Source organism: Mchenga conophoros, linkage group LG7 (assembly GCF_057382185.1).
Source record: "Mchenga conophoros isolate Kocher_MC1m ecotype Shallow Benthic linkage group LG7, M_conophoros_male_GT1.1, whole genome shotgun sequence".
Taxonomy (NCBI): Eukaryota; Metazoa; Chordata; class Actinopteri; order Cichliformes; family Cichlidae; genus Mchenga; species Mchenga conophoros.
The window spans coordinates 24729815-24741722 of record NC_140532.1 but is presented as its reverse complement, the minus strand read 5'-3'; the positions used below and the strand labels follow the sequence as shown (position 1 = coordinate 24741722).

At 40.6% G+C, this 11908-nt stretch overlaps 1 protein-coding gene across 1 annotated transcript; it reads right to left on the bottom strand.

Moving 5' to 3' along the window:
- On the bottom strand, nucleotides 1–8925 carry cav1 (caveolin 1). The gene is made up of 3 exons (XM_085283038.1): nucleotides 8605–8925; nucleotides 7476–7643; nucleotides 1–2023 (listed from the first exon to the last, which is right to left on the bottom strand). Exons 1-3 carry the CDS (start codon nucleotides 8638–8640, stop codon nucleotides 1682–1684), a joined length of 546 nt encoding a protein of 181 aa, XP_085139164.1. The 5' UTR covers nucleotides 8641–8925; the 3' UTR covers nucleotides 1–1681.
- Nucleotides 8926–11908: the final 2983 nt, after the last annotated feature.

Here is an 11908-nt window from a genome sequence, read left to right as displayed (position 1 = left end):
GATTATATTAAATTTTAATGTGCACAGCGTGATATGGTACAGTAAAAGCAAGGAAGAAAAAAAAATCATTTCTTATACAAAAATATCACCTTCAGAGCTTTAAAAAAACATCTCGATTTGATATTATCATCCCTGTGAAAAAACAGCAGGTAGACTAAAGGTGATATAGTCAAAGCGAGCTTAGTGTCTCAGTTAAACACAACCCTCTCTCCACCCCATTCTCACCCATCCACAAATTCACCCATCCTGGGGTGGGAGGTGTCGTTTTAATGCAATTTAGCATTGTGTCCACAGTCAAGAAGCAAGGCCACATAACAAAACTGTAGACAAAAAAAACAAAAAAAAGCAAACCGAAATGGGGAGTGGGCACATTTCACCAAACATTGTCTTTATTCCAATGCATTAACCTAAGTACCACAATATGTGAACATCTCCACACGAGCTCCTCACTGCACAGCGTTAATCTCCAGTGTGCAAAATTAACTGCTTGCACTCTGCTGTATTAGGAAATGGAGGAACATGGAGACTTTCATTAGTGCTGTTCACTACCAATACTTTTCTATAGATTAGTGCACTGGAATCATTTTGGAAGTCTTGTCTTATGAATAAACACCCACACAGTACATACAGGATATCAAAACAATGGCACTGTAATCAAGCCTCCTCAAGTTCTTCATTTTCATAGTGTAGAGAAAAAAACCTCATTCACTATGGAGCTATGATGATAAAACGTGGAGCCTGAATGAAAAATAAAAAGTCTAAATTTGTCTTACAAAACAAAACTAACAAAAGAGTAAAAAATCAAATCAGGTTCTGTAAGGTTCAGACATTCTCTGTCAGACTTGAGAAAATTCATTTGAGGCAGAGGCGAAGCAAAAAGCTGGTGTAGAGAGCGAGTGAGCGAAGATGCAGATAGCTTCAGTCAGGCTGTGTCACGGGCGCGGTGGACGGTGAGCTGCTGGCATGGCGGTGCAGGTACATGCAGAAACGGGGGCAGGTTCAGTGTGTCAGACTGCTGGAAAGCAGGGCAAAGAGGGGAGGGGTGGGAGGTCACTTTAGTGGGCGTGTGGGGCATAGGGAGGGGTGCTTCTGTGCTGCTGGATCTGTGTGGTTGTTCTTTTTTGCTGAGTCAGACAGAATTTGGCAGCGTTCACTCGTTCTCCCTGTTTGAACGTATGCAACCCCAGCATCCCCCCCCCCCCTCCCGACTATCCTACTCTGCCCTACGGCTCCAAAAAACAAACACGAGCGTGAGAGGTTACAGCAGATGCTGACGTCCCTTCTTTGCACGGATCGATCCGTTTGAAAGGCTCTCTACAAAGAGTAAGAATGGAAGGAATTTACATGATGGAGCAAAATTAATAACAACATATGGAGCTTGGCTGCCTGCTTGACAAACTTAACAGTGAAAAATAAAAAAAAATACTAACGTAGACAGAAAAAGAAAAAACAGGAGAAAACAGCTGTTAGAAAAAGGTGGGGTTAGGTGCCATGTCACAGCACCCCTTTACCTCTAAACAACCACCCAGCCCCCACCCCACTCTGGAAAAGTCTCAACACATTTTCCATTTATTTTCTTCGTCTTCTTTCGGTTTTTTTGGTTGTTGTTCTGACTCCCCTCCCATCTCCATTGCGCCCATTCTTCTGGCCCTCTTTTGAATCCTCCTCCTGATTTGGGATGCTACACCTCCTTGGTCATCCTGACTCGGATGCTGCTCAGGCACTTGCCCATGGCCTCGAAGAACGGGTCGCAGAAGGTGTGCACGCAGATAGAGAAGACGCGGCTGACGCAGTGGATCTCGATCAGGTAGCTCTTGACACACGGCACCACGGCCCAGATGTGCAGGAAGGACAGGATGGCAAAGAAAATTCCCCAGATCAACGCCAAGGGAATGCCCACCAGTGCCGTCAGCAGGCGGTAGCACCAGTACTTGGTGACAGTGAAGGTTGTGAAGCTGGCTTTCCACACACCGTCGAAGCTGTAGGTCCCTGCGGGTTCTGCAATCACATCTTCAAATTCAACCTAAGGAAGATGAAAGTAGACGAGTTAGAAATTGCTGGTAAAAACTTTGTATGAGAATACAAAGCTTTCGGTGAACTATCCCTGTGTGAAAAATGGAATTTTAAGACACAGAAAAACATATCAGCACTGCATTCAGCTGAAACTCAACACTCTGACTTGTTAAATACCTTCATCCCCTGCCAACAGAGTTTCACAAGAGTTCTGATATGGCGCAAATGAAACCACTATGGAAACTTTAACGCTGTCAAATCCAAGCTCATTATTTCCACACAAATCAACTTCACTCCCTGTTAATATGTCAGCTTCGCAGAGTTGGAGGGTGGGATTCTTGACAAGATTTATACCTCTCCTAGCAGGGACTGGTACGCAATCCAGCATCTGCCCCACCCAATACACTGACTGCACAAATGCTATCTCTGGTATCAGCTTCAATTTCTGAAAATCATCCCAGGGGCTTTTTTCTCCCGTGCCTCCTACATTGGAAATGACCGGACACACAGAAAAAATAGGAAATGTTACTGGTAGATGAACTGTTGGGCTGTTGGGCTTCTGCTACATCCTCCATCTCCTGTTAGGTTTCTTTTTAATAGGAAACTCAATGCAAGTGTGCACAGGCTGATTGCTGGTGTTTAAAGAATGGAGGGAAAAGTGGCATCTCAGTGCTTATTCAACCTACCTTCCTCTCCCGGTCAGCCTCTTCCTAGGCCTCTGAGCCCCAAATCAATATTTATTTTACAGTTACTTGGAGACTGTGTCATGTCAAAGTAGTTGGGCTACTGAGGGCTAATAGCTGCAATACCAATAAGTCAAGCAGATAATATCTAGTGTTACACTAACAATGAAATGGAAAAGTGAAGTGCTTCATTCCTAGGAGATGCACCATCTGGAAGATGTGACTCCTGCTTACACAAACTGTCTGACCTTGACCACTTTCAGATCTTACTAAAAAGTGATACAGATTTTCTGCAGTGTATTTATTACTCTATAGGGATATTTATTGATAATAGCAATAGTATATGTAACTGCCCTTAATCCAGAGCTGACAATATATAACCTTCTGGTAATTTTTAGATTTAAAAAAATACATATAGAAAGTTAGAGAGCTATACTGGTATAAGCTAAATAAATAATGCATTTCTTTGTCTCCTGTTTAAAGTAGCATGAAATAGAAATTTAGATCTAAAAAATAGCTCTCCTGCAACTCCTTCCTTCTATTTTCTACCAGTCAACTTGAAAATATTTATCCTCAAAAATCTTTTTAATATTTTCACTTTGCTTTTAATCTTCCCTTTTCTTGCCATTATTATGTTACATGTAATGTAAATTTGCAGACTGTCAGCAATCGGTTAAGATTCGCCAATATAATAAGAATGTTCCAAGTGATTTAATATTATGTAATATTTTGTATTACAAATAATGTGATAACAGCAACCAGAGTGCAACTTTTATATAAAATCTGGAAAAAATAAACTGGATTGAAGATTCTAATTTTGCAACAGCATCCATACATCAGAAATCTGTAATATAATGCACGGCTCCAAATCACATACCAGTCACCTAAGTCCATAACAGTGAGTGTCTTAGGACTTCATGCCATGCTGTTATTCTTTATGTTGGGGTGAATGTAATATTTTTTACAGTCCTAGCAAAAGGACTCCTCACATCCAGCCTTTTTTTCTTGCCTTGAAACATCAGCTTGTAAGTCCAATTCTTTTATCCTGAAAGCAGCACAAAGCGTCTCTCACAACACCAACTGGCGAAGCTCACTACAGCCTTATAATATAAAACTGACTGCAGCCACAAAACCAGCCCGCCGTCCATTTAATTTTTCCACAGCTACAAATTTTAAAGTGGGCCAACTCGGCGCCAGTTTCCAGAACTTTGAGACTAAATGAGAGCCTTCTTCAGAGAGGCACAAACAACCACAGCAGGGTGGTGGGGAGTTCCTGACATAAAACGGTGCTCTTTGGTGTTTTTCCTGGGTTTTTTCTTCTTCTTCTTTTTTTTTAAAGTATTGTTATTCATTTGCAATTCTGAGGAAAGTTATCATTACTACCGTTGCTGTAATTCAGGAGAGGCTTCCTTTGTAAGCCACTCGAGTGTTAAGTGGGATTTTGGCAAGAATGCTGTTTGAATTCCGACTGTCCAAAAGTGATATGGGCATCCCTTATAGAAAACATCTGTTATCCAGTTATGTTAGGCAGTTTAATCTAATTATTTACATGTTTAAAGAAGGATTAGGGATTAGCAGTTCCTGAATGAAGAACATTAGTTCAATAAGCAAATAAGCAAGTCACATTAAGAAAATATCACTTTTGTGCTAAATTAAAAAAGGGGCCCTCCATTGAGAAGTTTGATATGAAACAATAGCGTCTCGAGACCAGTGTGTGACCAGTCAGCAAGGCAACTGTATTATTGAGTAAATAAGGTCATGTTCTATTTCTGGAGCTCTGTCTTAAGGCTGTCGACTATGCTTGAATAGACAAAGTGGGCTCCAGGAGAAGAAGGTCAGAGTGTAGTGCTCTACAGAACTATTTGCAGGGTTTTAGTGGTCAGTGTGTTTGATTTTAGGTGGCAGAACACAATGATTTACACACGACTTGTTTTGGATCAAAACACAAGCTTATACCACAATATAAAAGTGTCTTGGAATGATTATTGCTATTATTTGGCGCCACACGAGTAAAAATAAAACGGAATCTTTTGCATGTATTTATTGTCATAGCTCTACACGCTTTGTTAAATTTGCATGCCATTTGCACGGAAACAAATCTACACTGAGTTCAAAAAGGTTTTAATAGCGCCTGATGTCTCAGCCCACAGCGGAGTGCGCAGGCTAATAAAAAGCACAGACATTATCAAAGCAGGACATGTGAGCTTTACATACAACAAGATCCCATACCCAGAGGCATCTGTAATCAACTAAAAATCCCAGAATGAGGCAGATAAGTAAAAATACCACTAAGAGTGGACCAAAAATAGACTTTGCAGTCCTAGTGGGAGTGTTTCATTCCTTTCAGTTTTACCATAGAGACTTCAGATCTGCTGCCAGAGCTCAAACTTTTCACAACTCCCTCTAAAAAACTTTCTCCACTGGGGGCATTTTCAGTCTTCTCGTTGCTGGGCCTAAGCTCCTCCTCTCCCATATAAAATCCCACAACTCCTCCAAATGGAAAAAAAAAAATCATTGCAGGAGAAACTCCAAACGCATGGCAGTAATGGAACTTGTTTGATGTGGCCAGGTGATTGAGGCCAGCTGCAGCAGCAACAGGAGTGCACCTTTGATTATAAGAATGCAGTGTTTCTGTGTTTGCGTCTGTGTGCTATCTAAGCAGTGTGTTTGAATGCGTGCTTTACAGATTTATATGGTAGTCCGGCATTTGAGGGTTGCGTGTGGTCATGGTGGATTGCAGAGCGAGCGTCGCTGGAAGGGATTCCCTGCTTGTGTGTTTCATCGGGGCATACTGAATGCACGCTTCCACTTGGCTGAGCTGTTTCACTGACCTCAAAGCACCTCAGAGCTGCTGTATACAGCACACTGTACAAACTTATCAGTGTTTACTCTCAAAATCCAGAGGGAGGCAATGAGTACCTAAGGGCCTCTCGTTATAAAATATACCCAGAGGCTTCTCTGTTGGGATTTATTAACTCAATATGAAAGTCTTTTTTTTAAGTATAATTTATTACAAAGAAGGATTCTGATACTGTCTCTATGTCGCAAGAAGACAAGGTATTAAGTATTACTATCAGTTTACGTTGTATTATTAGTAAACATCTATTACTACCAATAGATGTTTACTACTGCTAGTTAAAAGCTGAACGGTTTCAGGCGTCTTACGTTAAACGCTGCCTATAGCATGTTCATTTTTACAGTGTATGCACATGTGTTGTCAGGTCATTTCAGCAGCAGTCTGTTGGCTTGATTAGCGAGGGGTGGGACAATCGTGAAGCTGCATTCTATTCTGAGACTGGAAGGAGAGTCTGACTCACTGTCACAATGGAAGAGAGCAGGGAGAGAGCAGCCAGAGAGTGGTGGAAGAAGTTGGGATAGAAGCAGCAAACAGGAAAACTAGAGAATGAGAGTCTTTTTCTTTCCAAACCCAGCAACAAATATTTTGTAAAAGTGTTTTCATACAAACATGTGAATTCATCGTGTTCATGGCACATTTTATATAGACTTGTGCGTCATATGGGAAAAATGCACAAACTGGCAGTAACACACATGCCTCTCAGACAGTGATAAACTCCATAAAAACGAAGTGTTTTCAAATATTTAACGAGAAATAGAAGACAAAATGTACTTTTTGGGCAGGTTGTATGTGAAACGAGTGTCATGTAATAACAGAAAATTAAATGAGCACAACATTTTTAATGGATTCCTTGTATATGTGTATTATGGTTGTTTTAATCAAAATGCTCTGTCAGTATGTTTTCATCAGTCAATTTGGCAGGGGATGAAACTTTACCACATTTATATATTCTTTAAAGAGAAAGGTTATATTCAGTAGTTATGGTCTGATTAGTTACATCAGCAGCGACAGGCACTCATTTCTACTGAAAACCTTGTATTTGCCAACAAAAAGAAACAAATGGACTCACTCCTCTGACGCAACTATAGGCATGCGGGGAGGAAACGGAGGGGGCAGTGGCAGAATGGGAGGAAAGAAGGGAGGATAAGGAGTGGTGAGGGATCCCCTCATACTAATCGCCCACTTGGGTGTTTCCCTGTTTTAACAAGGCAGAGTTCAGGCATTTCAAAGATCTGACCCTTCCTGAACACGCAGGGAGCTGCTTGACCCCACTCTGATGTAGCCAGATGCACCAGCTGGAGAGGAGCACAGCCGGGCGCACACGGCTGCTGCTCCTCTCTCCCACACAGATGAATCAGGTGGCTTGCAGCGCACCACTCCTTTGCCGCTATAACATCTCTCCCTGTGCTTTTAACAAAAATAAGTACTGAGTATTTATCCGGCGAGACTTCTCTGTTATGGACAGAATTTTACTTTCCCATTAGACAGGCGTGTGCAGCGAGGACTGTGGGAAATGTGTGTTCCAACAACAGGAAATAGGTTATATTTCCTCTGTTGGAGCGAAGTTGGGACGTTCACGTTTCAAGCCCACTCCACACAAGGGGACTGCATGCCATTGTATCGCTGCAGCTCAATGATCTTTAATACGTTTGCAAAGCTTCTTCCTAATAGGGGAAGACACTGAGTGGTAACACTGACACGGCGCATAGCAAAGGTGCGCAAAACTGCATGCGTGTCCGACGCGCAGATAACTTGTTTGACAGCTCATAGAAATAAAATGGACATCGTTTATTAGAGATTATTTCAGTTTGCAGCGCCTGTGATACAGGTAAACCCTGTGTAAACTCGGGAACAGGTGGTTTCGGTTGCCATGGACGAAAACATAAAGTTCAGAAGTTACCAGTCTTTGAAGTTTAACTCACCTTAACAACGTCGTCGTTTATGTGTTTGGGATCCCGGTTGACCAGGTCGATCTCTTTGGTGTGGACATCCTCCATCGTTTTCTCGTTCAGACTGTCGTTGTCCATGTCTTTGTTGTTGGGTTTATATATGTTCCCTTGTTTTCGGATAAACGGCGAATGTAGAAACTCCTGCAAAGAGCCGGGGGAGACAGAAGGAGAAGAGGGTGAAGAGGAGAAGGAATAGTGTGTAGCGCGCTGAGAGAGAGAGCGACTGGAGCTGCAAGTTACCAGGCTTCCCCACAAACAGGGATGGGTTTAAGTGAATAGAAAGTAAAGTACCACACCCCTTCATCCAGCCGCAAGGGGTCCTCACCACCCAGACACTAATCCAGTATGTTAACATGACATACAGTTGATTCAACGTGTTGTCTACCCATGGCAATGGAAACACTTTTAAGAAACGTGCAAAGGCGTTATTTTTTAAATATGAACGAATCTCCAATTAATACTCTTCCTACACGAAAAATATATATTTAGAAAGTAAAGAAAATCACGAATTCAGTTATATTTGCAATGTCATTTGTAATATGTTCACATTACGTATGCAAAAACTTCATTTAAAATGCGTAAAGACCCCTTTGGCTTCTATGAGCCTCCTCAATCCTACGAGTCAAGCACCTTATGTTATTACGCACACCACACGACTTCAGTTGGCATTAAAGGACAGGGGAGATTTGTGACTGAAATTCAGAATTTTACGGTAAAAAAAATGGATTTGTTTCCCCCTTGTATAACGCATGGAAATGTACAGTTTAAACGTTTGTGCGTAAATAATCGGTTACTGTGCTGAAAGAGGACCTAACAGGTAAGATCCTCACACCCACATTCTAATGTAAACTGCATCGACCTTCGCATTCTCTTAGCCTGTGTGGGAGAAGTGCTCATGACTGGGTGCCAGAGCGCAAGATAAGGACAGAAACATAGCGCACTCATTTCCCCCTCGTGAACGCATTCTTTTCTTTTTTTTTCTCTTTTTTTGAGGGGGGGGGGGGGGGGGGGGGAGATAATCAGCTTCTGTAAGAAAAGTAAATGTCAGCTACAAACAAACAACCACAAATTAAAAGAACTACAGCTGAGAGCTATACTGTACCTCTTCTGTCTCGCCGTCCTTCGGTCCTCCTGTCATGCTGTCCTCACGTTTGGAGAGATTAGCACGTTGAAACAGACAAAAAAAAGATAATATAGGAAGCAGAGAGGGAGGCGTGGATGCAAACTGGGAGGACGGGGTCTTTCTCTCAGAGTCCTGTATAGTGAAGTTATTCCTGCCCTTTTTGTTGGACGTGACTAAAATTCAGTGGACAAGCGCGTACGGGGAAACCTCCAGTGTTTCCTCGGATACCGCAGAGCGCAGCTGGGGAGTCACCAGTGAGCAGACAGGAGAGCCACCCTGGAACCTGCTCGGCTGGAGGAGAGACTGACGTGATCTCAGACTGAAAGGGTGTTTGTAGCCGGCATGGAATTTCATATTTAGGGATCACAGCAGAGTATAATAAGTTTTTTGTTCAGTGAAACGTGGGAGTTAATTGAACCTGGCAAGGTGTGGACACTTGCCATACCTTAGCCTACGGGGAAAAATCCAAGTGGTTATAATGGATAGAGGGAAGAAAGAAATATGTAGTTCAGCTATTTCAGCACATCTAAAGTCACGCCTGTCATCAGCTGCTTCATAAGATCACATTTATATTTTGGTTAGTGAACCCAGTTTTTCAAGGTGTCAGCTTCATCAGGTTTTGAAGTCGTGCTGGCCACTCTGGTCTGTTTACATTCTTGTGTCAGCTCATCGTGGAGAGACGCCAGCTGGCACCTTGCTGTTTTCAGCCAGAGGGACTGCAATAGAAACAAATTTTAGGTGCGTCTCACTGGCGTGTCAATAAAAGAAACGGATTGGCACAATGATGAAGTTGTTTTTACATTTTTCAAAGCTCTCATTTGCTTTTAGTTTTAGAGCAACATGCACAGAGATGTCAGCTCTTGCCTTCCTCAGTGTGAAAGCTTATCTCAGTTCAAGGAAGAGTAACTCCTCTTTGCTGTTTATTTTGAGGAGCACCTTATTTCTTATTAACTCTGGGCTATTCATTTACTATCTTTATCCTGTAATTATTCTGTTATTTAATTTAAACACTTTGCTATCTACTCTATCTCCAGGAACTTCATTTCAATTGTTTATTGATGATTGTAGCGCCAATAAACTATTACAAACAAAACTGGTGTGCATTTGTTTGTGATAGCAACATGAATGAACTTAAGGAGCAAGAAAGAAAATAATACAAATTAATAAAAATTAAAACCATTTTTAATTCATTGAAAGTTATCTATAAACAAGGGAGGCAAAAATGATTAAAGTAGATGAGTAATTGGGAAAAATGGATGAATATTTTCTCGTAATTAAACAATTGTATTAATAACAGTAATAGCTAATAGTATCTCCACACAGTGGAAGTAGGTAAAGTGATGAATGATTAAAACTAAAGGCTAAAAGCTATTGATGAATTATTACAAGACCTAACCATTACTGAATAATTATTAGTTGAACATAATAGCTGAGAAAATATTGCTGTGTGGCTTTATTGCTGAGAATCATAACACGAGGAATGAACAAAGGGAGAAACCTAACTTTGAGACACAGGAGAAAGAAACACACAGTTTGGCAGAAGACAAAGGGAAAGCCAGGCAACTTACACACCAGGTAATTACGGAGATAGGAAACACCAGGAAACACAGCTGAATTGAATCTAAGGAGACAATGGGAAGCTTAACTAACACAACCTACAGGAGATGAGTGACAATCAGAATAAAGCAGGAAGCAACAAACACTGAGACCAACACATGTGAACTTCACACAGCGGCAGGAGATAACTGCAGAGACATGACTGACTGAGGAGAAAGGGAACACAAAAGATGATAACAAAAGATGACATAATCTTATGAGAAACACAGACTGGAAAGAAAGGGAAACTAAGAAGCACAAGGAAACATTATGCTGAAAGGACTGGATGCAAGAACAAAATCCAAAACAAAACAAACTCACAGAAAACTCAAAACATGCCAAAACTCAAAACGCTGGAACCATGACAAATATATACTGTAAGCTGAAAATATTTCAGAATCCCCCAGTCATGTCTGTCCCATTTGTAGCAACTGAAAATAAAATAAATTCATAATTATAATAAAGGTCAATCAAATGGACCAATATGGCAAGGCCATGATGATCCACTTGGTAAAATAAATCCGCTTGGCATCTTTCTTGGCCTTAAGACAACAATTCTGATGGCTAAAGATCCAAACGGGACACAAAAAAAAAAAGAAAAAAAAAAAAGAAAATATTACAGAAATGTTTAAAATGCATTTAGAGGTTAAATAGTATAAGTATATGTCTAAATTGTTGAAAAGGCTAAAAGTAATGCATAAATGCTCAAATCTGTATGGAAGTGAATAAATAGCTTTGACCAAACTCACCAGTGACAATTTGATTGTTTTCCTCAACATTTCAATGAGCAGGTGTATAAACTTCTTCAATAAATTCAAGTGGAATGAGTTCAAGTGGACACGTTTGAACATGGCGCCATGTAGGGATACAGGACTGTGTTGGTTCCAGTTTAATACAATTACAGTAAAGTGCAGACGTATAATGTCATACAAGACACCAAATAAAATTGTTTTTAAAAACCTGAAGCACTAATGTTTCCTTAGCGCATAATGTTAAGATAAAAGAGTGCACCAATGAAGGTTTTGTAGACTTCAGTTGTTTGCATTTTGCTTCATTGTCTCTGCAAAAGAACAAGTCTTGTGTAGGCATCATTTTTCTTCTTGCTTTCATTTATTATGAAGTACTGTAATGCTTTTTCTTTTTCTTTTTTAGAAAGCTATTCTATGAATAAACACCTGGTTAGCCTCCTTGAGTCCACTGGGTGTGGCACTGAAGTGAGATCAAAATAACCAAATGAGCACCTGCTTCAAACAAAGATGTTACTTTGCTGAAGCCTGGAAGAGAAGCTTACACAATCTGCTACTAACACTGTGGAAAATATTAGCAAATTTAAGTAACATTTGGTAAAAAGTCATGAGGATATGGAATAGGAACTGGATTCAGTACACATTAGTGTCAATTGCTTAGAAATTACAAGCAAACTTATTATAATTTGCATTTGCGCAAAATTAAGTGGAAACAATACTAATAGACATTGTTGAGTATCAGGACGGAGTTAACTGTGATAGGAGAATAAACAGCCATAAGGGTATCAGGTTAATGCAGGATCATTTTTTAAATTATTGCTTTTTTAAACATATATGAAATGAAATTTTTTACATTGCATGATATGCATAGGGCAGCAACAGCAGTGTGGTGCTTAGCACCATTACCTCAGAGCAAGAAGGTCCTGGGTTCAAATCCAACA